This window comes from Convolutriloba macropyga, chromosome 7, assembly GCF_964194025.1.
Source record: "Convolutriloba macropyga chromosome 7, txConMacr16.3, whole genome shotgun sequence".
Classification (NCBI taxonomy): Eukaryota; Metazoa; Xenacoelomorpha; order Acoela; family Convolutidae; genus Convolutriloba; species Convolutriloba macropyga.
In genome coordinates, this window is record NC_134474.1 from 62,201,484 (window position 1) to 62,229,135 (window position 27,652).

General features: G+C 38.7%; 2 protein-coding genes across 4 annotated transcripts in view; one reads left to right on the forward strand and one right to left on the reverse strand.

The window, feature by feature from the left end:
* LOC142343227 (septin-2-like) overlaps window positions 1-27,652 on the reverse strand; it is a 332,083-nt gene that overhangs the window by 38,819 nt on the left and 265,612 nt on the right. The window lies entirely within an intron of this gene.
* On the forward strand, window positions 5,287-10,007 carry LOC142343098 (uncharacterized). The gene is made up of 4 exons (XM_075394785.1): window positions 5,287-5,318; window positions 5,691-5,801; window positions 8,581-9,196; window positions 9,438-10,007. Exons 1-4 carry the CDS (start codon window positions 5,287-5,289, stop codon window positions 10,005-10,007), a joined length of 1,329 nt encoding a protein of 442 aa, XP_075250900.1.

Genomic DNA, 27,652 nt, shown 5'->3' on the forward strand with positions numbered 1-27,652 from the left:
TCATTTTTAATCATTATTAGGTGACCAATAGGAATGAAATTAGCTGTAAGTGTTCAAATGATAGTACAAAATTATGTAGTCTCTGAGAAAAAAGTCAACCAGAGGTTTAATGTTGCGATAACATAACTTTATTCAATGATTAAGTACGTCCCTCGCGAAGATCGTAAATGGCCATATTTCTCATCCTTCCATTTCGTTTTAAACTTCTTCTATAGCAGAAGAGTGCCCCTAATAGAACTCAAACACAATTCCGAGAAAAAACAGGAGTATAAAAATTCTTTTGGCATCGAACAATTTTTCTCCCTGGCCCAAACGGAGAGTTTCATAACAACTTTACAGTTGATAAGCTATCTTAACTACTGGTTTTCATAAAAACAGGTCCATGATCTTTTCAACGGTTTATTTCATTAAAACCAGTTGTCAGTTTTTGTAAAAGCACTAAAAAGCTCAAACAAAGGCATCAATGGCCTTGCAGCATATGGTATTTAGTGCTTTTTTCAACTTTTTGTTCTTTAAATGAGACTTTCTGTGCCTCTTTTCATTTTTAATCATTATTAAGTGACCAATAGGAACAATATTAGCTGTAATTGTTCAAATGATAGTAAAAAACATGTAGTCTCTGCGAAAAAAGTCAACCAGAGGTTTAATGTTGCGATAACATAACGTTATTCAATGATTAAGTACGTCCCTCGTGAAGATCGTAAATGGCCATATTTCTCATCCTTCCATTTCGTTCTAATCTCCTTCTATAGCAGAAGAGCGCCCCTAGTAGAACTCAAACACAATTCAGAGAAAAAACAGGGGTATAAAATTTCTTTTGGCATCGAACAATTTTTCTCCCGGGCCCAAATGGAAAGTTTCATAACAACTTTACAGTTGATAAGCTATCTTAACTACTGGTTTTCATAAAAACAGTTCCACGATCCTTTCAACGGTTTATTCCATTAAGACCAGTTGTCAGTTTTTGTAAAAGCACTAAAAAGCTCAAACAAGGCATCAATGGCCTTGCAGCATATGGTATTTAATGCTTTTTTCAACTTTATGTTCTTTAAATGAGACTTTCTGTGCCTCTTTTCATTTTTAATCATTATTAGGTGACCAATAGGAACAAAATTAGCTGTAAGTGTTCAAATGATAGTACAAAATTATGTAGTCTCTGAGAAAAAAGTCAACAAGAGGTTTAATGTTGCGATAACATAACTTTATTCAATGATTAAGTACGTCCCTCGCGAAGATTGTAAATGGCCATATTTCTCATCCATCCATTTTGTTCTAAACTCCTTCTATAGCAGAAGAGTGCCCCTAATAGAACTCAAACACAATTCCGAGAAAAAACAGGAGTATAAAAATTCTTTTGGCATCGAACAATTTTTCTCCCTGGCCCAAACGGAGAGTTTCATAACAACTTTACAGTTGATAAGCTATCTTAACTACTGGTTTTCATAAAAACAGGTCCATGATCTTTTCAACGGTTTATTTCATTAAAACCAGTTGTCAGTTTTTGTAAAAGCACTAAAAAGCTCAAACAAAGGCATCAATGGCCTTGCAGCATATGGTATTTAGTGCTTTTTTCAACTTTTTGTTCTTTAAATGAGACTTTCTGTGCCTCTTTTCATTTTTAATCATTATTAAGTGACCAATAGGAACAATATTAGCTGTAATTGTTCAAATGATAGTAAAAAACATGTAGTCTCTGCGAAAAAAGTCAACCAGAGGTTTAATGTTGCGATAACATAACGTTATTCAATGATTAAGTACGTCCCTCGTGAAGATCGTAAATGGCCATATTTCTCATCCTTCCATTTCGTTCTAATCTCCTTCTATAGCAGAAGAGCGCCCCTAGTAGAACTCAAACACAATTCAGAGAAAAAACAGGGGTATAAAATTTCTTTTGGCATCGAACAATTTTTCTCCCGGGCCCAAATGGAAAGTTTCATAACAACTTTACAGTTGATAAGCTATCTTAACTACTGGTTTTCATAAAAACAGTTCCACGATCCTTTCAACGGTTTATTCCATTAAGACCAGTTGTCAGTTTTTGTAAAAGCACTAAAAAGCTCAAACAAGGCATCAATGGCCTTGCAGCATATGGTATTTAATGCTTTTTTCAACTTTATGTTCTTTAAATGAGACTTTCTGTGCCTCTTTTCATTTTTAATCATTATTAGGTGACCAATAGGAACAAAATTAGCTGTAAGTGTTCAAATGATAGTACAAAATTATGTAGTCTCTGAGAAAAAAGTCAACAAGAGGTTTAATGTTGCGATAACATAACTTTATTCAATGATTAAGTACGTCCCTCGCGAAGATTGTAAATGGCCATATTTCTCATCCATCCATTTTGTTCTAAACTCCTTCTATAGCAGAAGAGCGCCCCTAGTAGAACTCAAACACAATTCAGAGAAAAAACCGGGGGTATAAAAATTCTTTTGGCATCGAATAATTTTTCTCCCGGGCCCAAAAGGAAAGTTTCATAACAACTTTACAGTTGATAAGCTATCTTAACTACTGGTTTTCATAAAAAACAGTTCCATGATCTTTTCAACGGTTTATTCCATTAAGACCAGTTGTCAGTTTTTGTAAAAGCACTAAAAAGCTCAAACAAAGGCATCAATGGCCTTGCAGCATTTGGTATTTAGTGCTTTTTTCAAATTTTGTTCTTTAAATGAGACTTTCTGTGCCTCTTTTCATTTTCAATCATAATTAGGTGACCAATAGGAATAAAATTAGCTGTAAGTGTTCAAATGATAGTACAAAAACATGTAGTCTCTGAGAAAAAGGTCAACCAGAGGTTTAATGTTGAGATAACATAACTTTATTCAATGATTAAGTACGTCCCTCGCGAAGATCGTAATTGGTCATATTTATCATCCTTCCATTTCGTTCTAAACTCCTTCTATAGCAGAAGAGCGCCCCTAGTAGAACTCAAACACAATTCAGAGAAAAAACAGGGGTATAAAAATTCTTTTGGCATCGGACATATTTTCTCCCGGGCCCAAACTGAAAGTTTCAAAACAACTTTACAGTTGATAAGCTATCTTAACTACTGGTTTTCATAAAAACAGTTCGATGATCTTTTCAACAGTTTACTCAATTCAGACCAGTTGTCAGTTTTTGTAAAAGCACTAAAAAGCTCAAACAATGGCATCAATGGCCTTGCAGCATATGGTATTTAGTGTTTTTTTCAACTTTTTGTTCTGTAAGTGAGACTTTCTGTGACTCCATTTAAATTGAATCAATTATAGGCAGCACAAAACCCCAAAAATCAGTTTTCGGTGTTTATTTGAGAGTAAAAACATATATTTCCCGCAAAAAAGTCAACATTACATTAAATGTTGATATAAAATTATATTTTTGAATGATTAAGAGTGTACCTGACAAAAACCGTCAATATCGCAGTTCTCACCTTTCCAACCAGTTCTAAACTTGTAATCTAGCAAAATCTTTTGCTTATTAACATATAAGCACAGCTGAAATTTTTGTTTGAACCGGATTCATTTTATTGTATAAAAATTGAATGAAACGCAAAACTCTTTGACAAGTTTTCTTTGATCACTGCTTTTTTACGTTGTAACCTTTTATAAACTCATTCAAACCTCAGGTTTGATAGTTCAATTTATCCAATATCAACCATTCTAATGACACTTAGGTATGCTATAAGTATTTAAAGTGACAAACTTTATTGTTTGTTGTTAAATTTAAATTTTTTTCATTTTGAACAAAAAAAAATGTCTTAGCTTTTAAAACTCTTGTAGTCTACTGGGTCTATTGAAGTGAATTGGTTTCGCTTTCTTTGCCTCATTCGCTTTCAAATATAAAGTTGTTTTTGAAAATTAGTTAGTTAACAAAAGTGATTCATCGGTTTACTGTGAGAGTTAATTAGATTATTGCAAGAGATAAATTGAAACAGTGAAAACTTTAAAACTTCGACTGTTTTAGGATATAACAAAGATAGTGAGTAAAACCTATTATAACTATGACAAAATACATCTGTTGCGGTGATTTTTTCTGTACGTGTTGACCAGATACACGTTTTTTTTCTCAATTTTTTTCAGGAGTACCTCTAAGCCTCTTCAGTTCAAGTTATTTCTTTTTTTTGATTCTCATTGCACGAACTTGTCGATTGCTGTATAGATAATATATTTTTCTTGGTAAAAATTAGCACCAAAAATTGCTATTGTAATTAGGTCTCCAATGAAACTGTTTAAAATAGACAAACAAGTACCTGGACTTGACAGGCAATCAAGTTTTTTTGAAGAATGGAAAAACTCGTTATTAAATAACTTTTCGTACATTGAAGGAAAAATTAACTGCTATAGCTTAAATTAAAGCTTGTTTAATGGGCTTTGCAGAAATGTAATGATGTATGTATGTATTCCGGCAAAATATTAATTTATTTAGAAAAGTTCTCACATTTAGCCAAAAAAATGACCTCAAAACGCGAATCTTCGGCTAATACTTTTTTACACAGCCCTTTAAACTAATATTTCTACAGCAAAAAATTTAGCTTATTATATGAGGATTGCGAATATATATAATAATAATATAGTTTTGTTCAATTTCACACTTTATTTTTGCTTTGAGCGACTCCAACTTTTGATGAAAATCGTTGAAAAAAACGACAAATCAAAGGTTCATTGTTGAATAACTTTTTATCCAGGAAGTCTTTTCTAGGTTATTATAGCTCATTTTAAAGCCCTTTTTATGCTCGTTACGAATATATAAATAGCTTATTGAACAAAATGCAATTCGGTAGCTTTTTTTAAGCATTTTTCGTGAAAAGCCAAATTTCATCGATTTTGACCCTCTGAGCTGAAAATCGTCAATTTTTTTCCGGAGATATACGCAATATGGGTTATATCATGTTCAAGCTTATTATCTCCTGAGTTCAGAACAGTTTTTCTTTTTCAAAACAGTGCTCTGGTTGAGGAGTTATAGCTGTTTTCCCGGCCCGTACCTCGAAAATTTCGATTTTGGGCCATTTCAGAAACCTGTTACGTGTCGATACATCCCGAGGGTGCAGAGTTCCAAATTTCGGACCCCCAAGTCGGATCTTATAAATTACCTTAAAACGCATTTTTAAATGTGTTGCCGATCGAATTGCGAGGTGGCACTTAGCCCATCCGGTTCGCCTTAACGAGAGCTTTCCAATGATATAAGTTTTAGCAAAACTTCAAAATCAGGTACCTTCACTCGATTCGCCCATCCGGAGGACGTTATTTACTGCTTGTAGACTTGCATCCATGCACACCTGAGCGGAATATACATGAGTGAACGAACTGAAGCATGTTGCAAGCGCTGCCGGACGTTGCGCAAATGTAAACGTACCCTTTATTGAATTAAATCTGATTTGATATTTTCGAATGTGATCGGGGGCCGAATACTGGAACATGCTAGCGTCACTTCTTTCTCTCTCTGTAAAGGAGGAATACAGTAAAGGGTGAATACAACGTACTAATACAATGAGTGAATACAACGTATATGAGTGAATATGGGTGAAGAGGGGATGTTTTAATGTTGAGTAATGCCAGTAATTCGCCCATTACTGGCATTCCCTTCGGTCTCACAGCTTGGAGTGATCCATCGATGCCGGATGGTGTACACACCCATCGATGCCGATTGGTGTACACATCCATCGATGCCGGATGGTGTACATGGCCCTTTATTGTTGTTGTTGTTGTTGTTTTTAGTAATGCCAGCAGAATACCCGTTAATTATTTCAGATTGTTTGATTGTAACAGATCGAAGACTTCTACAGTTCAAAGAAGGAAGAAAATGAGTCAACCCAAGCAAGGAAAGAAGTGAGTTAAAGCTGTTTAGTAAAGGTAATAGGGTAAAGCCTTGAAAGACCCTTATCCCGACCTTCGGTCTGGGGACGGTCTTGTCAGAGGTCAATTCGGTCTCTGACAGTTTTTCCAGAAGTCACCTGGGTCTGGCGCGGTCTGGTAATGTATATTCCCCTTCGGGAATGTACTTTCAAAGGTCATTTTGGCCTGCAATGGTCTTAACAGACGTCATTTCGGTCTGGTACGGTGATGTCAAATCGAGGGTCATTTTGGTCTGGAGTGGTCTTGTCAGAGGTCATTTCGGTCTCTGACAGTTTTTCCAGAAGTCACTTGGGTCTGGCGCGGTCTGGTAATGTATGTTCCCCTTCGGGAATGTACTTTCAAAGGTCATTTTGGCCTCGAATGGTCTTAACAGACGTCATTTCGGTCTGGTACGGTGATGTCAAGTCGAGGGTCATTTTGGTCTGGAGCGGTCTTGTCAGAGGTCATTTCGGTCTCTGACAGTTTTTCCAGAAGTCACCTAGGTCTGGTGCGGTCTGGTAATGGATATTCCCCTTCGGGAATGTACTTTCAAAGGTCATTTTGGCCTGGAATGGTCTTAACAGACGTCATTTCGGTCTGGTACGGTGATGTCAAATCGAGGGTCATTTTGGTCTGGAGCGGTCTTGTCAGAGGTCATTTCGGTCTCTGACAGTTTTTCCAGAAGTCACCTAGGTCTGGTGCGGTCTGGTAGTGGCTATTCCCCTTCGGGAATGTACTTTCACAGGTCATTTTGGCCTGGAATGGTCTTAACAGACTTCATTTCGGTCTGGTACGATGATGTCAAATCAAGGGTCATTATGGTCTGGGACGGTCTTTTCAGACGTCTTTTCGATCTGCCACAGTTTTTTCAGACGTGACACAGGGTCTGGTAATGCATATTCCCTTTCGGGAATGTAGCTTCACACGTCAATTTGGCCTGGAATTGTCTTCACAGACGTCAATTCGGCCTGGTACGGTGATGTCAGATTCAGCGTCATATTGGTCTGGGAAGGTCTTGTCAGACATCAATTCCGTCTGTGACAGTATTTTCCAAGGCGGAAAGTAGCTATGTACAGATTCAGCTTGCGTTCAAAACGTTCCTAAGTTCAGACTCGTGGGTATATGTGCGCATGTCAAGACTTCCGTGTGTTCAAGTTTGCCTATGTAGGAACTTTTGTTTGTTCAAAGTTGCTTATGTATAGACTTTCATGCGTTCATTTTTGTTTCCAGACTGTGTAATAATAAACGCAGGATGCCTCCCTTGTGTAGTTTCCTAATCTGGACATATGTACTTTGGGACCTCAGCCTGGGTATTTTTAGTCTGTTACGGGTATGTCAGCTCAAGCATCATTTAGTATGGGACGGTCTCGTCAGGCATCAATTACGCCTGGAACTCTCTGAACAGAGGTAATATTGGTCGGACATCATCAGCTGATGCCATATAGACTGTTTTGTTACACCTGATTTTCTGATTTCAAAATCTGAATATTTAAACTCTCACATTCAGTACTTAACTATTCAGATTTTGAAATCAGAAAATCAGGTGTAACGAAACAGTCTATATGGTATCAGCTGATGATGTCAGACCAATATTACCTCTGTTCAGACAGTTCCAGGCGGAATTGATGCCTGACAAGACCGTCCCATACTAAATGATGCTTGAGCTGACATACCCGTAACAGACCAAAAATACCCAGGCTGAGGTCCCAAAGTACATATGTCCAGATTAGGAAACTACCCAAGGGAGGCATCCTGCGTTTATTATTACACAGACTGGAAACAAGAATGAACGCATGAAAGTCTATACATAAGCAACTTTGAACAAACAAAAGTTCCCTCATAGGCAAACTTGAACACACGGAAGTCTTGACATGCGCACATATACCCACGAGTCTGAACTTAGGAACGTTTTGAACGCAAGCTGAATCTGTACATAGCTACTTTCCGCCTTGGAAAATACTGTCACAGACGGAATTGATGTCTGACAAGACCTTCCCAGACCAATATGACGCTGAATCTGACATCACCGTACCAGGCCGAATTGACGTCTGTGAAGACAATTCCAGGCCAAATTGACGTGTGAAGCTACATTCCCGAAAGGGAATATGCATTACCAGACCCTGTGTCACGTCTGAAAAAACTGTGACAGATCGAAAAGACGTCAAAAAAGACCGTCCCAGACCATAATGACCCTTGATTTGACATTACCATAATAGAACGAAATGAGAAACTTTTATATTCAGTACTTACTAACCGCGAAGCGATAGCGGCTATTATTGGGACATCGTGGTTTTTTTTAATTCGTCGTCTCCATCGACGATTCTTACGACCTGGTTTCTTGGAATTGACTTTTTCAATAACCTCAGTGACTTCTACTGCTTTGCAGTGAAAATTGTGTACTTGACGTCATTTCTGCTTCCATGTCAATTGCGTGACTTACCCCACTAAAAAAATTGACTTCTGATCTCACTTATGGGACTAAATTTTATGAACATTTACTAGTTGAAGATCAATAGGGTGCATCTAAGTAGTGGCAAATTTATTTGCCCTAATTCTTGAGTATTAGTTTTCGATTTCGAATTTCAACTTTAAAACTCTTTTAGTGCTTTCTCCTTGTAAACCTCATTTGTCTTAGAATTGATAGTCCAATTCTAATACAAAAATTCTAGAGGTCTATTAAAGGACTGGTGTTCCATTTGTCTATCTTTTTTGGGTTTGGCGCATTGTCACTTCTTATATCTTTGGTTTACTTTTGTGAAAAAAACTTTTTTAGTGAAACTCGAAAGCGTTCAGAACGGGTAATTGAGAAAGAGAAGCTCCTGAACGTAACCCCACTAGAGGACGTGGAAATCCCTCATGACTGGGCATGCATTTTTTACTTCACCTTCGACAGTAGTTACGTGAAACTGAAGGCAAACAGTCCAAGGTGGCCCCCTGGAATGAAAAATTCGGCTAAAATTTCATTGGATGAAGGCAATATGGTGTGGATTGAATGCACCAGGGGAAATGACACAAAGTTCCATTTAGAAGGTGAATTTAAAGTGCAGGGTAAGGAACCCTTGATGAACAAAACAATTAGAGAGCTCTCTAGGTTGAGAGATGATGGAATTGACCCGAAGTTGATAGACACCCAAAAAGTCATCGACGACTTAGTTGGAGATAGACCTAGGGTAGCTGAAGATGAGAATGAGGAACCGAAAAAAGGTAAATACCCAAAACTACGAAAAGATATTGAGTTGTTCGGCGATGAAGTTGCTGATGAACCCGACTTCTCACTCGATATGATTGACGAATTAGTAAGAAAGGAGCAGTTGAAAGACCAAGCGAATGGAGCTTCAAATAAGGAATGCAATGGCCATTGCAGCGGCTCAGTATCAAACAGTGACGAGGTGAGACTAGATTTGAGAAGATAGCGCTCTTCATGGGACGCATCTTTTTAACCGCCCTAAATTACTTGAAAAGTTTTCCGGAAAAGAAGTTAACCGATAAAACCTGCACTTAGCAAAATACCGTTATTGTTTTTGGCCCTCAAAAGTAGCTGCAATCACTAGATGATCGTGTCTCTAAATGTAGACGTAAGTTCAAGGTTTCTGAACAATTTATTTTCTAAAATCTGGTTTTCTGTTTAAGCAATTTTCTTGGGATCAGTTTCGTCATCTGATGACAAGAATATCCGCAAGACTGGACGCCAGCGACCAAATCTTGGCTCAATTCATGACTTTCTCAAAAAAAGCGATTGAAGAAATCAGTAGGCTGCGTCAAAGCAATCAAGCAAACCGTGAGACGGAAGTTGGCGATGAAGATGAAGTTGTAGGAGCTCTTGATGTCCTTTTGTTTGAAGGAACCGATCTGTTAAAGTTAGGGGGCAATAGTTTCCGGGAAATGGCATTAGCGATCGCCAATCGTTTGTGGACCGAGGAGGAGCGCATTAAATACTGCGTCGATCCAAAGAAGCAGTTGGATCGATCAAAAGAAAGGGTTCCAGCTGACGAAGAAAGAGCGGGTTACCTCAGAAAAGCAATGAAATTTCACATGAAGGACCAGTTTAATGAGGAGAGTTACCGAGCCATATTGAAGCACGTTAATCAGCAAGGAATAGATTTTCAAAGAAGAAAAAGGAGGTCTGAGCAGAAAGACATTGACAAAGAAAATTTAGACCCTACTAGTAATGATGCTGGTGATTCTCATAAAAAATCATAGTGCTCTGTCAGGGACACTAAAACCTTTAATTGGTGATTCTGTTCATGCTCTTTCCTCTATTAACTCATTTTGCAACCAGTAAGAATGTGTCATTTTCAAAAACTCTGTTTTTATTTCTATTTGTTATGATGCGCAACGAACTCTTGAGCTAATATTTGTATTGATCATGCTTATCTTTTTAATAACCTCAAAGTCCTATTTTAGGATATTACTGGCGTTCTTCAAGTGTTTTGTTGTCAAGATTTTTGTTGCAACCATTTGACGTCACAATCACTTCAAATCTGCTTTTTTATTCGTTCATGGAATTTCACTGAATTGCGTGCGTGATCTTGTTAGCGCTCCGACAGGGACGCAAAATTTCTGTAATAATTGATTTGAGTAACTCGAAATTTATCATAATTGTTATAGCAGTAACCTGAACGGAGCTATATTGCGATGCTCATGGTTTTTTGTTTCGTAGTCTGACTATCTTTTTCCCCTAACATTTGCTCACACAGTAAAGCCGAACGATTGACTTTTGAATGACCTCGTTTGCGCGCGTGACGTCATTTATCACTCTCTTGAGCCAACGTTTTAAGCTTGTTTTAAGCTGTGACTTTAGTTTGTTATGACCTAAAATTTGACCCTTTTCATATTGCTTTAATTTTTTTAGACTTATGGCAAGCAAAGATAACGAGACTGAGGTCGTTTGTGTAGCTAGCGCTTATACAAATGGAACTGCTCATAATGTAATGATGTTTCATCTTGTTTTAAACAACTCATTAGCAGGTTTTCATTAATATCCTTTTTTTAAGAGACAACCACAAAAAGAGCGTTTCCGACTAGACAAGAATAAATCTTGTATAGACAGTTTGAAGGGCTTAGAAGAAGCCTTGAGGCGCAGCAACAAACTTGAACTAGATGCAAGGAATCAAATGCTTGAGATATCTAACAAACTTCGTCAAATTGTTAGTCTATTTCGTTCTCTTTAATTTTAGCACTTAAAGTTGTCTTGGATTTTTTTTGTGTCGTCTCAAAACCAAAATGGTTGTGGCTGAATTTAAAATTTCTTCAGAATACCACAGAAGCGGAGAAACGCAGAAAAATTGCTTCCAGTACGTTGATGTACAAGGGAAAAAATCTTCTGGCCTTCAAGGGGACAAGGGATGATTATGCTGGTTTTGGCAGGCACCTGAATCGTATGATATTGACTCAAGAGGAGAGGATGAGAACTTGTTGGTTTCCTCAAAGAGAACCCATTGAGGGGCGTGCTCCAGCCTCAGAGGAGGACCAAGACTTCTTTAGGGGTTTGACTTTCAGTAACTATGGTCAACAGAGAACTTTCGGATGTTTCCTAACTTAATGAGATGTTGGTTTCTATTAGGTCGTTTAACTTTTTCGAGAAATAGTAGTCAGCAGACACGCTAAGATAATAACGTAACTTGAGCATATGTTGTAAATTTTTATCATCTAGGTGGTTTTCTGATTTTCTGGCCGGTTAACTAAAAGATTTGTCCTGTTTTAGAGGCTGTAAAACGTTTCTGCGGCGATAGCGTGTATGCACTTGGACGTGTTCGTGACGGTGCAAACGCTTTAGGAATTCGAGAAAGAAATGATAGTCGAAATTCCAATGAGCCCCCTGCTAAATAAATTGCTGCAGTTATCTCTGGGACGCATATTTTAATTTTTTTGGCTTGTTCTATTTGTAATATGTCATAAAATGCGTGCACGAGTATTTTGTTTTCATATGTACCTCATGTTCTTGTTTGCGCTCTGAAAGGGACGCAACATTGTTGTCATAATTGAGTTCAGACCCCTTGAAGATCATAATTTTTGCAGTCATATTTCTTTTGTTCAACTTCAAATTTTAATTAAAGTGTTCCCTGAGGATTTTACATGTTTTTCTGCGAGCAGTTGGACTCAGGCAAAACATTGTTAATCAGTAAAGAAAATTTTTTGTTCCGATCGACTGCCTATCTAATTATTACTCTATTTATTACAGACAGAAATGAGTCAATGCAACTTGAAATTCTACCTTTCTGCTAGCAAAAACTTTGCGAGGTCGCAAATCAGTTGGCGGCATCTAGCAAAATTGGATTCACTCTTGACGAATCAGTGGCTTGATAAAGATGGAATTCACTCTCACAAAGTTGTTGTTGAGGAGCAACTACAGGAAACTAGTGGCCTTAATGATTTGCATGGTTTTCTTGACGGTGAATACGGTAAAAGTATGCTCTCGGTTGAGTATAAAAAGGTAAATTATATTCCAAGTGAAAACTTTGCTCAAATCGGACTGTTTGCTAAAAACGACACTGCGAAAGGTCTTCCGTTAAACGGAGTAATAGGTTTTTTGGCTGAAATTCTAGATCATGAGATTGTTGAAGGCTTTAATGACGTCTCAATTTTGTATAGCTCGTATAAAAATAGCCAGTGGATGATGTTAGGCCCAATTTCGTTTATAAATGCGTCCTGTAAACCAAATGTTGAATACAAACAATGTGGAAAAATAGTTCTCTGTGTTGCGAAACGAGATATACGAGCCGGCGAAGAGCTTAGTGTTTTCTATAATAGGCATTTTTTTGGAAGATTTAATATTGATTGCTTGTGCCCTCACAAAATTGAACATGGTGACCCGTGCCCCAAAGATCCTGAGCCCGCACGGAAAAGAAAATTTCTTGACTGTGGAAAAGTTCTCACACCAAAAAACCTCAAGTTGGAGAAAGTCGAAACACCTGTAACACCAGTGAGAAAAATTTTTATTGAAAAGCTACCACCAAGGCGCGTGCTATACGGTCCCCTAATAGGAAATACTGAAAATAAGGATCAATCGCTGTCATACGAATCAGTTTTTGGTGAAATTGAATTATCACTCAGTCCTGTTAAACAAAGTACCCCAATAGCCCAAAAAGAAAAGCCCTCTTTTTCTCTAAGTTGCGTAGAACCGTTGGAGGACAATTCTCCAAGCCATCAGGATCATTTAACGATCAACCTAAGCACTACTCCAGTAAGATTAGACCTAATAGAAGCTGAAGAAGAGAATGTTCCTCTTTTTGAGCCTGATAAAGTTTCTTTGTTTCAGGAGGAAGGATTGCCACTTTTTGCAGGGTCGCAAACATCAACAGAAAATTTTTTCAAAGAGTTCGAAAGCTTATGTGAAACTCATAAATTTTCCAAGGCAGCTCGTGCCGACATGCTTAAACTTATTTCAAAAAGTTTACCAGTGCCTAATAATATAAATGCAAAACTTGTCCGTCCCCATTTACCAACCCTAAGTCTAATTGATTTCGGCAATGCTCAATTTTGCTGTGTAGATATCAAAACGCAAATTGAAAGAGTTTTGACTAGAAATGCTCAATATGTATTAAATTCCTGGAATAACGATTGCTCTTGGTCCACGCATTGGGACTCTTTTCGTCGGCCTGAGGTGCAGATTGTTCTAAATATTGACGGTGCACCGGTTTTCAAATCAACAAAATTAGCAGTTTGGCCCATCTGGCTACAAGTTTTTAACCTACCTCCTAAACTGAGATTAGCATTCTCTAACCTTTGTCTCTTGGGCCTTTGGCATGGCAAGTTTAAGCCAGATTTTACAAAATTGTTCCAACTGGTTTGTTTTGAATTAGAGTCACTTATTGATGCAAAATTGTCGGTTGATTGTTTGGGGGTAGTCGAGTTTCGGGTAAGATCTTTGGTTGCCGACATGCCTGCAAAAGCTTGTGTTTTGTGCATGAATCAGTTTAATGGCTACTCTTCGTGTCCGCACTGCTATACGAGAGGTTTTTACGAGAGCCACAGAATGCTGTTCCCAGTAAAAAAGGCATTTAAATTGCGCGAGTCTCTTGATTTTAAAGCAAGTGGTTTGATTGCTGAGCAAAAAAAAGTTTCACAATCCGGCGTTAAGTCTCAAACTCCTCTAGTAAAGCTCATAGACCTGCCTTGGTGCTGCCCAATAGATCCTATGCATCAAGTTTTTTTAGGAACTGGAAAAGTTTTATCAAAAGTTCTAATTTCTTTAGCAAAAGGAAATTTGTTTCAGCGGGCTGAACGACTACTTAGTTTAATAAAAATTCCGTTTGATATACAGCATAGAACAAGATCTCTACACGAAATCAAATTTTGGAAAGCTTTTGACTTTAAGCTCTTTTTTTTCACGTGGGTCCACTTATTTTTTTTAAGATACCTGCTCGGAGGGGGATTTACGAAAGTTTCTGCACGTTAAGCATGGCCATTAGACTGCTGTCGGACAAAAACGTAGACGAGCAAAAAATAGAGCAAGCTGAAAGTCTCATCAATTTGTTTTTTGAAAATTTCGTTGAACTTTATGGCATTGAATCCCAGTCCTTTAATTTTCATACAATGAGACACCTGGCAGAGCAGGTAAGGAGGAGTGGACCCCTTTGGATGTTTTCTGCGTTCTGTTTTGAGTCCGCAAACCACGGTCTTCTTAGCGCTGTCCAAGGAACTGTTAAAGGACCAGAGGCTATCGTTGAACATTTCATTAAGCATCAAGCGTCTTTCGATGATATCATCCACGAAAAACATGAGCAATGTTTAAAAGGTCTGACATTAGTGACTGACGATATTAAAAAGTTTTGCCAAGACAAAAATGTTGAGTTTTTTTTCTCACGATATGTAACGCCTTACGGTCAGTGCTTTGCATCTTTATCCTACTCAAGAATAGGAAAAAATTTGGGTGAGTGTATTTTGTGCTTGTCAGACTCGCGGTTTTTTAGAGTGGAAACCTATTTTTCAAATGATGATGGAATTTTTGCTGTCGGGAAGGCTGCAAAATATTGTAGAGAATCGAATATCTTGGGGAAACAAAATTCGTTTGGTTTCATCTTTGAGCTTTTTGGGCTTAATGATTTGGAAATAATTCCCGTCAAAAATATTTGTAATAAAACAGTGGTTTTAAATGAGGAAAATCAAGTTTTTGTTAGCTCAATTCGAGAAGGTTTTGAGCACAATTAGTTTTTTTAGCGTCAATATCAATAAGTTTTCTCGTAAGTTTTTTTCAAGCTGCGCTTACAGGGCCAGCTTTTTTTTGAGCTGCGCTGACAGGGCCAGCTTTTTTTTGAGCTGCGCTTACAGGGCCAGCTTTTTAATTTTTTTTTTTGGCTTTTAGCACTACTGTAAGGGAGGGTAGGTTTTAGCTGCGCTTCAGGGCCAGCTCTTTTATATTTATCAACTCTTTTCTGTTTAGACCCTCTATTGTGATTGTTGGGGACAGTAATCTGGTAAAACTAATTGATGACATCAATCGTGATCCTCTTCTTCAAACATTCAGCGTTACAACTAGATGCAGGCCCGGCATGCGTGCAAAGTTTTTAGACTCAGAGGACGTAGAATTTTGTTCAAACTTCACCCACTGTATAGTGTTCCTCGGCAACAATGATGTGAGTGAACATCCTACCAAGCTGTGGCTGAGGCCAGAGTATCCAGTAACAACAGCAGCTCGGATTTGTGGTTTTGCTGATCATCTCCGGATTAAAAACGTAGAAGTCGCGGTAGTTGGCTTAGTCGCCCGACCTGATGTGGCATATGATGTAATAAAGGAAACTAACAATTTTATTCAATGGTATGAAGGACAGCGCTACGTTGGGCCACGAAAAGTCCACTCGAATCATTTCCTTAAGGAACACACTCGAGACAATGTTCACTTAAATGAGGATGGCAAAAAGCGAGTGCTTGCTCTGTTCCTTAGAATAATAACGCAACGTTTCAAACTTGGCAATTAGATTCCTTTATTTTCTAATTTCCTTATTATCCGAAACTTTTTGTTTGCTAATATCGGCCATAATTTAATGGAGTTTACTACCTTATGAGTTTTTAATGCTCATATGAAACAGAAAAACAAAAAAAAAACCAAAAAAAAATTATCTAATCGGAAAAAGCTGTTCAAAGTTATTCGTTTTGTTTTTAATTGTTTATTGTTTACTTGTTCATAGACTACTTGTTTATCGTGATTCTGGTTAATATCGGTGCTAATTTTTGCTTTAAGTTATTGAAAAAAAAAGAAAAATGTTAAAATAATAAATCTCAAAAAATATTATATAATCGGAGAAAAGTTATTTATTTTTGTTTATTTTCCCAATTTCTTTATTCTCTTCAACTTGGAACCCTTCAATTTGTTAATATCTGACCTTAATTATTAGAATTTACCACCCTATGAGTGTTTAATGCTCATATGAAACAGAAAATCAAAAAAACCAAAAAAAAAATTATCTAATCGGAAAAAACTGTTCAAAGTTATTCGTTTTGTTTTTAATTGTTTATTGTTTACTTGTTCATAGACTACTTGTTTATCTTGATTCTGGTTAATATCGGTGCTAATTTTTGCTTTAAGTTATTGAAAAAAAAGAAAAATGTTAAAATAATAAATCTCAAAAAATATTATCTAATCGGAGAAAAGTTATTTATTTTTGTTTGTTTTCCCAATTTCTTTATTCTCTTCAACTTGGAACCCTTCAATTTGTTAATATCTGACCTTAATTATTAGAATTTACCACCTTTTGAGTGTTTAATGCTCATATGAAACAGAAAAACAAAAAAACCAAAAAAAAATTATCTAATCGGAAAAAACTGTTCAAAGTTATTCGTTTTGTTTTTAATTGTTTATTGTTTACTTGTTCATAGACTACTTGTTTATCGTGATTCTGGTTAATATCGGTGCTAATTTTTGCTTTAAGTTATTGAAAAAAAAGAAAAATGTTAATAATAAATCTCAAAAGAAATTATCTAATCGGAGAAAAGTTATTTATTTTTGTTTATTTTCCCGATTTCTTTATTCTCTTCAACTTGGAACCATTCAGTTTGTTAATATCTGACCTTAATTATTAGAGTTTACCACCTTATGAGTTTTTAATGCTCATATGAAAGAGAAAAACAAAAAAAAAACAAAAAAAAAGTTATCTAATCGGAAAAAACTGTTCAAATTTATTCGTTCTGTTTTTGATTGTTTATTGTTTACTTGTTCATAGACTACTTGATTATTGTGTTCTGATTAATTGTGTTCTGGTTTTGTTTATTGTGTTCTGAGAAATGCAAAAAAACAATAATGCTACTTGGATCAGGCAACGAAGACTAAACGACAGAAGAAGACAATCGAAGTTAGAAGACAGCTATATAGAACAAAATGAATTCAAATCAGAATGACAACGCGAGGACAACAGAAGACACGCGAAGAAATAAGAACACCGCAGCAAATACAATAAATGCTTTTTTCAATAACAAAACGAAGATGCAACGACAGGAGGCAATCGAAGATAAACGATAACTGCATAGAAGAAAATGAATACAATTCGAAACGAGGAGGAAGTGACAGCAGAAGATACTCGGAGAAATGCAGCAGAAACAGTAAATGATACTTGGATCAGACAACGAAGATTCAACGACAGAAGACAATCGAAGATAGAAGACAGCTACATGGAACAAAATGAATTCGAATCAGAATGAGAACGCGAGGACAACAGAAGACACCCGAACAAAGACGAACACCGCAGCAAATACAATAAATGCTTTTTTCAATAACAAAACGAAGATGCAACGACAGGAGGCAATCGAAGATAAACGACAACTGCATAGAAGAAAATGAATGCAGTTTGATACGAGGAGGAAGTGACAGCAGAAGACACCCGAAGAAAGATGAGAAATGCAGCAGAAACAATAAATGATACTTGGATGAGACAACGAAGATTCAACGACGGAAGAAGACAATCGAAGATAGAGGACAGCTACATAGAACAAAATGAATTCAAATCAGATTGACAACGCGAGGACAACAGAAGACACCCGAAGAAAGAAGAACACCGCAGCAAATACAATAAATGCTTTTTTCAATAACAAAACGAAGATGCAACGACAGGAGGCAATCGAAGATAAACGACAACTGCATAGAAGAAAATGAATACAATTCGAAACGAGGAAGTGACAGCAGAAGACACCCGAAGAAAGATGAGAAATGCAGCAGAAACAGTAAATGATACTTGGATCAGACAACGAAGATTCAACGACAGAAGACAATCGAAGATAGAAGACAGCTACATGGAACAAAATGAATTCGAATCAGAATGAGAACGCGAGGACAACAGAAGACACCCGAACAAAGACGAACACCGCAGCAAATACAATAAATGCTTTTTTCAATAACAAAACGAAGATGCAACGACAGGAGGCAATCGAAGATAAACGACAACTGCATAGAAGAAAATGAATACAATTCGATACGAGGAGGAAGTGACAGCAGAAGACACCCGAAGAAAGATGAGAAATGCAGCAGAAACAATAAATGATACTTGGATGAGACAACGAAGATTCAACGACGGAAGAAGACAATCGAAGATAGAAGACAGCTACATAGAACAAAATGAATTCAAATCAGATTGACAACGCGAGGACAACAGAAGACACCCGAAGAAAGAAGAACACCGCAGCAAATACAATAAATGCTTTTTTCAATAACAAAACGAAGATGCAACGACAGGAGGCAATCGAAGATAAACGACAACTGCATAGAAGAAAATGAATACAATTCGAAACGAGGAAGTGACAGCAGAAGACACCCGAAGAAAGATGAGAAATGCAGCAGAAACAGTAAATGATACTTGGATCAGACAACGAAGATTCAACGACAGAAGACAATCGAAGATAGAAGACAGCTACATGGAACAAAATGAATTCGAATCAGAATGAGAACGCGAGGACAACAGAAGACACCCGAAGAAAGACGAACACCGCAGCAAATACAATAAATGCTTTTTTCAATAACAAAACGAAGATCCAACGACAGGAGGCAATCGAAGATAAACGACAACTGCATAGAAGAAAATGAATACAATTCGAAACGAGGAGGAAGTGACAGCAGAAGACACCCGAAGAAAGATGAGAAATGCAGCAGAAACAGTAAATGATACTTGGATCAAACGAAGATTCAACGACAGAAGAGAATCGAAGATAGAAGACAGCTGCATGGAACAAAATGAATTCGAATCAGAATGAGAACGCGAGGACAACAGAAGACACCCGAAGAAAGACGAACACCGCAGCAAATACAATAAATGCTTTTTTCAATAACAAAACGAAGATGCAACGACAGGAGGCAATCGAAGATAAACGACAACTGCATAGAAGAAAATGAATACAATTCGAAACGAGGAGGAAGTGACAGCAGAAGACACCCGAAGAAAGATGAGAAATGCAGCAGAAACAGTAAATGATATTTTGATGAGACAACGAAGATTCAACGACGGAAGAAGACAATCGATGATAGAAGACAGCTACATAGAACTAAATGAATTCAAATCAGTATGACAACGTGAGGACAACAGAAGACACCCGAAGAAGGAAGAACACCGCAGCAAATACAATAAATGCTTTTTTCAATAACAAAACGAAGATGGAACGACAGGAGGCAATCGAAGATAAACGACAACTGCATAGAAGAGAATGAATACAATTCGAAACGAGGAGGAAGTGACAGCAGAATACACCCGAAGAAAGATGAGAAATGCAGCAGAAACAGTAAATGATACTTGGATCAGACAACGAAGATTCAACGACAGAAGAAGGCAATCGAAGATAGAAGACAGCTACATAGAACAAAATGAATTCAAATCAGTATGACAACTTGAGGACAACAGAAGACACCCGAAGAAAGACAAACACCGCAGCAAATACAATAAATGCTTTTTTCAATAAAAAACGAAGATGCAATGACAGGAGGCAATCGAAGATAAACGACAACTACAAGGAACAAATTGAATACAATACGAAACGAGGAGGAAGTGACAGCAGAAGACACCCGAAGAAAGATGAGAAATGCAGCAGAAACAATAAATGATACTTGGATCAGACAACGAAGATTCAACGACAGAAGACAATCAAAGATAGAAGACAGCTACATGGAACAAAATGAATTCGAATCAGAATGAAAACGCGAGGACAACAGAAGACACCCGAAGAAAGACAAACACCGCAGCAAATAAATTAAATGCGTTTTTCAATAACAAAACGAAGATGCAACGACAGGAGGCAATCGAAGATGAACGAGAACTGCACGAAGAAAATGAATACAATTCGAAACGAAAAGCAAGTTACAGCAGAAGACACCCAAAGAAAGCTGAGAAATGCAGCAAAAACAATAATGCTACTTGGATCAAGCAACGAAGACTCAATGACAGAAGAAGACAATCGAAGATAGAAGACAGCTAAATGGAAACAAGATGAATTCAAATCAGAATGAGAACGCGAGGACAACAGAAGACACCCCAAGAAAGACGAACACCGCAGCAAATACAATAAATGCTTTTTTCAATATTAAAACGAAGATGCAATGACAGGAGGCAATCGAAGATAAACGACAACTACAAGGAACAAATTGAATACAATACGAAACGAGGAGGAAGTGACAGCAGAAGACACCCGAAGAAAGCTGAGAAATGCAGCAGAAACAATAAATGATACTTGGATCAGACAACGAAGATTCAATGACAGAAGACAATCGAAGATAGAAGACAGCTACATAGAACAAAATGAACTCAAATCAGAATGACAACGCGAGGACAACAGAAGACACCCGAAGAAAGATGAACACCGCAGCAAATACAATAAATGCTTTTTTCAATAACAAAACGAAGATGGAACGACAGGAGGCAATCGAAGATAAACGACAACTGCATAGAAGAGAATGAATACAATTCGAAACGAGGAGGAAGTGACAGCAGAAGACACCCGAAGAAAGATGAGAAATGCAGCAGAAACAATAAATGATACTTGGATCAGACAACGAAGATTCAACGACAGAAGGCAATCGAAGATAGAAGACAGCTACATGGAACAAAATGAATTCGAATCAGAATGAAAACGCGAGGACAACAGAAGACACCCGAAGAAAGACAAACACCGCAGCAAATAAATTAAATGCGTTTTTCAATAACAAAACGAAGATGCAACGACAGGAGGCAATCGAAGATGAACGAGAACTGCACGAAGAAAATGAATACAATTCGAAACGAAAAGCAAGTTACAGCAGAAGACACCCAAAGAAAGCTGAGAAATGCAGCAAAAACAATAATGCTACTTGGATCAAGCAACGAAGACTCAATGACAGAAGAAGACAATCGAAGATAGAAGACAGCTACATGGAAACAAGATGAATTCAAATCAGAATGAGAACGCGAGGACAACAGAAGACACCCCAAGAAAGACGAACACCGCAGCAAATACAATAAATGCTTTTTTCAATATTAAAACGAAGATGCAATGACAGGAGGCAATCGAAGATAAACGACAACTACAAGGAACAAATTGAATACAATACGAAACGAGGAGGAAGTGACAGCAGAAGACACCCGAAGAAAGCTGAGAAATGCAGCAGAAACAATAAATGATACTTGGATCAGACAACGAAGATTCAATGACAGAAGACAATCGAAGATAGAAGACAGCTACATAGAACAAAATGAACTCAAATCAGAATGACAACGCGAGGACAACAGAAGACACCCGAAGAAAGATGAACACCGCAGCAAATACAATAAATGCTTTTTTCAATAACAAAACGAAGATGGAACGACAGGAGGCAATCGAAGATAAACGACAACTGCATAGAAGAGAATGAATACAATTCGAAACGAGGAGGAAGTGACAGCAGAAGACACCCGAAGAAAGATGAGAAATGCAGCAGAAACAATAAATGATACTTGGATCAGACAACGAAGATTCAACGACAGAAGGCAATCGAAGATAGAAGACAGCTACATGGAACAAAATGAATTCGAATCAGAATGAAAACGCGAGGACAACAGAAGACACCCGAAGAAAGACAAACACCGCAGCAAATAAATTAAATGCGTTTTTCAATAACAAAACGAAGATGCAACGACAGGAGGCAATCGAAGATGAACGAGAACTGCACGAAGAAAATGAATACAATTCGAAACGAAAAGCAAGTTACAGCAGAAGACACCCAAAGAAAGCTGAGAAATGCAGCAAAAACAATAATGCTACTTGGATCAAGCAACGAAGACTCAATGACAGAAGAAGACAATCGAAGATAGAAGACAGCTACATGGAAACAAGATGAATTCAAATCAGAATGAGAACGCGAGGACAACAGAAGACACCCCAAGAAAGACGAACACCGCAGCAAATACAATAAATGCTTTTTTCAATATTAAAACGAAGATGCAATGACAGGAGGCAATCGAAGATAAACGACAACTACAAGGAACAAATTGAATACAATACGAAACGAGGAGGAAGTGACAGCAGAAGACACCCGAAGAAAGCTGAGAAATGCAGCAGAAACAATAAATGATACTTGGATCAGACAACGAAGATTCAATGACAGAAGACAATCGAAGATAGAAGACAGCTACATAGAACAAAATGAACTCAAATCAGAATGACAACGCGAGGACAACAGAAGACACCCGAAGAAAGATGAACACCGCAGCAAATACAATAAATGCTTTTTTCAATAACAAAACGAAGATGGAACGACAGGAGGCAATCGAAGATAAACGACAACTGCATAGAAGAGAATGAATACAATTCGAAACGAGGAGGAAGTGACAGCAGAAGACACCCGAAGAAAGATGAGAAATGCAGCAGAAACAGTAAATGATACTTGGATCAGACAACGAAGATTCAACGACAGAAGGCAATCGAAGATAGAAGACAGCTACATAGAACAAAATGAATTCAAATCAGTATGACAACGCGAGGACAACAGAAGACACCCGAAGAAAGACAAACACCGCAGCAAATACACTAAATGCTTTTTCAATAAAAAAACGAAGATGCAATGACAGGAGGCAATCGAAGATGAACGACAACTGCACGAAGAAAATGAATACAATTCGAAACGAAAAGGAAGTTGCAGCAGAAGACACCCAAAGACAGCTGAGAAATGCAGCAAAAACAATAATGCTACTTGGATCATGCAACGAAGACTCAATGACAGAAGAAGACAAACGGAGATAGAAGACAGCTACATGGAAACAAGATGAATTCAAATCATAATGAGAACGCGAGGACAACAGAAGACACCCGAAGAAAGACGAACACCGCAGCAAATACAATAAATGCTTTTTTCAATATTAAAACGAAGATGCAATGACAGGAGGCAATCGAAGATAAACGACAACTACAAGGAAAAATTTGAATACAATACAAAACGAGGAGGAAAAGACAGCAGAAGACACCCGAAGAAAGATGAGAAATGCAGCAGAAACAATAAATGATACTTGGATCAGACAACGAAGATTCAACGACAGAAGACAATCGAAGATAGAAGACAGCTACATGGAACAAAATGAATTCGAATCAGAATGAGAACGCGAGGACAACAGAAGACACCCGAAGAACGACGAACACCGCAGCAAATACAATAAATGCCTTTTTCAATAACAAAACGAAGATGCAACGACAGGAGGCAATTTAGTTGGCGACGACAACCGAGGGGTGTTGGCTGGTGGCGGTGACTGTTGGCAACTGGAGGGCCCGAGGGACTTCTTCAATTCTTCAAGGTTACTTCCTCTTCCTCTCTTTGCTCTTTTCGTTTTCTCGTAGTTTTGAGTTCTGTGTGCTCGTTCAACGCGCGCACAAAACTCAAAACTTCCAGAAAACGAAAAGCGCATGTGCTGGTTTTTTTTGCACTGACACTGTCAGGCTGGAGTTTTAGGCTCTCTGCATTGCACTGTTTGTGCTCAGTTTTGTTAAGTTTTGGACTTGCAATGTGAGTCCTAAACTTAACACAGCTGAGCACAAATTGTGCAATGCAGATATCCTAAAGACTCCAATCCGACAATGAAAGCGCAAAAAAACTAGCACAATTCCTTTCGTTTTCAAGATATTTTGAATTTTATGAGCACGTTTTTTTGTGCTCATAAAATCCAAAATGTCTTGAAAGCGAAAGGAATTTGCTTTTTTGTGTTGCTACTGCCAGATAGGGGTTCTCTGCCGTCTGCTGTGCACTGTTTGTTCTCAGTTCGTGTAGGGTTTTGTGTTTGCATTGCAAACCCAAAACTCTACATTACTGGGAACAAAAAGTGCACATCACACGACCGAGAGTCCCAATCTGACAGTTGCAGCGCAAAAAAGCCACCGCAGTTTCTTTTGTTTTCAAGGAGTTTTGATTTTTATGAGCAGACTTCGTTCTACTCATAAAAGTCAAAGCTACTTGAAAACAAAAGAAACTGTCCCCCTCTTTTTCTTGCGGGTTCCGTTTCCGTTTGGGGGAAAGGGTTGGTGTTCCAGGGCTTTTGCTTTGCCCTGTTAGGCTTTGCTTTGCTCTCTGGCCGCTTGAGCCTTTGGTGTTGCTTTTGGTTCTCTTTGCCTCGCCCCCCCCTAGGCGTTTCCGCTCGGCCTTTCCTGCTTCTGCCGTTTCCGTCTTAATGAGTTTTTTATTTTTGTTTTAGTTGGCGACGACACCCGAGGGGTGTTGGCTGGTGGCGGTGGCTGTTGGCAACTGGAGGGCCCGAGGGACTTCTTCAATTCTTCAAGGTAACTTCCTCTCTTTGCTCTTTTCGTTTTCTCGTAGTTTTGAGTTCTGTGTGCTCGTTCAACGCGCGCACAAAACTCAAAACTTCCAGAAAACGAAAAGCGCATGTGCTGGTTTTTTTGCACTGACACTGTCAGGCTGGAGTATTTAGGCTCTCTGCATTGCACTGTTTGTGCTCAGTTTTGTTACGTTTTGGGCTTGCATTGTGAGTCCTAAACTTAACACAGCTGAGCACAAAGTGTGCAATGCAGATATCCTAAAGACTCCAATCCGACAATGAAAGCGCAAAAAAACTAGCATAATTCCTTTCGTTTTCAAGATATTTTGAATTTTATGAGCACGTTTTTTTGTGCTCATAAAATCCAAAATGTCTTGAAAGCGAAAGGAATTTGCTTTTTTGTGTTGCTACTGCCAGATAGGGGTTCTCTGCCGTCTGCTGTGCACTGTTTGTTCTCAGTTCGTGTAGGGTTTTGTGTTTGCATTGCAAACCCAAAACTCTACATTACTGGGAACAAAAAGTGCACATCACACGACCGAGAGTCCCAATCTCACAGTTGCAGCGCAAAAAAGCCACCGCAGTTTCTTTTGTTTTCAAGGAGTTTTGATTTTTATGAGCAGACTTCGTTCTACTCATAAAAGTCAAAGCTACTTGAAAACAAAAGAAACTGTCCCCCTCTTTTTCTTGCGGGTTCCGTTTCCGTTTGGGGGAAAGGGTTGGTGTTCCAGGGCTTTTGCTTTGCCCTGTTAGGCTTTGCTTTGCTCTCTGGCCGCTTGAGCCTTTGGTGTTGCTTTTGGTTCTCTTTGCCTCGCCCCCCCCTAGGCGTTTCCGCTCGGCCTTTCCTGCTTCTGCCGTTTCTGTCTTAATGAGTTTTTTATTTTTGTTTTAGTTGGCGACGACACCCGAGGGGTGTTGGCTGGTGGCGGTGGCTGTTGGCAACTGGAGGGCCCGAGGGACTTCTTCAATTCTTCAAGGTAACTTCCTCTCTTTGCTCTTTTCGTTTTCTCGTAGTTTTGAGTTCTGTGTGCTCGTTCAACGCGCGCACAAAACTCAAAACTTCCAGAAAACGAAAAGCGCATGTGCTGGTTTTTTTTGCACTGACACTGTCAGGCTGGAGTTTTTAGGCTCTCTGCATTGCACTGTTTGTGCTCAGTTTTGTTACGTTTTGGGCTTGCAATGTGAGTCCTAAACTTAACACAGCTGAGCACAAATTGTGCAATGCAGATATCCTAAAGACTCCAATCCGACAATGAAAGCGCAAAAAAACTAGCACAATTCCTTTCGTTTTCAAGATATTTTGAATTTTATGAGCACGTTTTTTTGTGCTCATAAAATCCAAAATGTCTTGAAAGCGAAAGGAATTTGCTTTTTTGTGTTGCTACTGCCAGATAGGGGTTCTCTGCCGTCTGCTGTGCACTGTTTGTTCTCAGTTCGTGTAGGGTTTTGTGTTTGCATTGCAAACCCAAAACTCTACATTACTGGGAACAAAAAGTGCACATCACACGACCGAGAGTCCCAATCTGACAGTTGCAGCGCAAAAAAGCCACCGCAGTTTCTTTTGTTTTCAAGGAGTTTTGATTTTTATGAGCAGACTTCGTTCTACTCATAAAAGTCAAAGCTACTTGAAAACAAAAGAAACTGTCCCCCTCTTTTTCTTGCGGGTTCCGTTTCCGTTCGGGGGAAGGGGTTGGTGTTCCAGGGGTTTTGCTTTGCCCTGTTAGGCTTTGCTTTGCTCTCTGGCCGCTTGAGCCTTTGGTGTTGCTTTTGGTTTCCTTTGCCTCGCCCCCCCCCCCCTAGGCGTTTCCGCTCGGCCTTTCGTGCTTCTGCCGTTTCTGTCCTAATGAGTTTTTTATTTTTGTTTCAGTTGGCGACGACACCCGAGGGGTGTTGGCTGGTGGCGGTGACTGCTGGCAACTGGAGGGCCCGAGGGACTTCTTCAATTCTTCAAGGTTACTTCTCTTTGCTCTTTTCGTTTTCTCGTAGTTTTGAGTTTTGTGTGCTCGTTTAACGCGCACACAAAACTCAAAACTTCCAGAAAACGAAAAGCGCATTTGCTAGTTTTTTTGCACTGACACTGTCAGGTTGGAGTTTTTAGGCTCTCTGCATTGCACTGTTTGTGCTCAGTTTTGTTAAGTTTTGGACTTGCAATGTGAGTCCTAAACTTAACACAGCTGCGCACAAAGTGTGCAATGCAGATAGCCTAAAGACTCCAATCCGACAATGAAAGCGCAAAAAAACTAGCACAATTCCTTTCGTTTTCAAGATATTTTGAATTTTATGAGCACTTTTTTTTGTGCTCATAAAATCCAAAATGTCTTGAAAGCGAAAGGAGTTTGCTTTTTTGTGTTGCTACTGACAGATTGGGGTTCTTCGTCGTCCGCTGTGCACTATTTGTTCTCAGTTCATGTAGGGTTTTGTGTTTGCATTGCAAACACAAAACTCTACATTGCTGGGAATAAACAGTGCACATCAGACGTCCAAGAACGCCAATCTGACAGTTGCAACGCAAAAAAGCCACACAGTTTCTTTTGTTTTCAAGGAGTTTTGAGTTTTATGAGCGCACTTCTTAGTGCTCATAAAAGTCAATGCTCCTTGAAAGTAAAGGAAACTGTCCGCTCTGTTGCGCGCGTTGTTTTGCCGTTTTTTGCTTTTCGGGCACGCCGTGCCCGCTTTTTGCGTGCGTTGTTTTGCCCTGTTTTTTTTTCTCTTCGGGCACGCCGTGCCTGCTTTTTGCGCGCGTTGTTTTGTCGTTTTTTGCTTTTCGGGCGTGTCCGCTTTTTGCTTGCGTTGTTTTGCCATTTTTTGCTTTTCGGGCACACCGTGCCCGCTTTTTGCGCGCGTTTTTTTTGCAGTTTTTTGCTTTTCGGGCACGCCGTGCCCCGTTTTTTGCGCGCGTTTTTTGCCGTTTTTTTCTTTTCGGGCACGCCGTGCCTGCTTTTTGCGCGCGTTGTTTTGTTTTTTGCTTTTCGGGCGTGTCCGCTTTTTGCTTGCATTGTTTTGCCGTTTTTTGCTTTTCGGGCACACCGTGCCCCGTTTTTTGCGCGCGTTTTTCCCTCTCCCCTCTCTCTCTCTCTCTCTCTCTCTCTTTCTCCCCCTCCACCCCTCTCTCCTCTCTCTCTCTCACCCTCTCTCTCTTCTCTCTCTCCTCTCTCTCTCTCTCTCTAT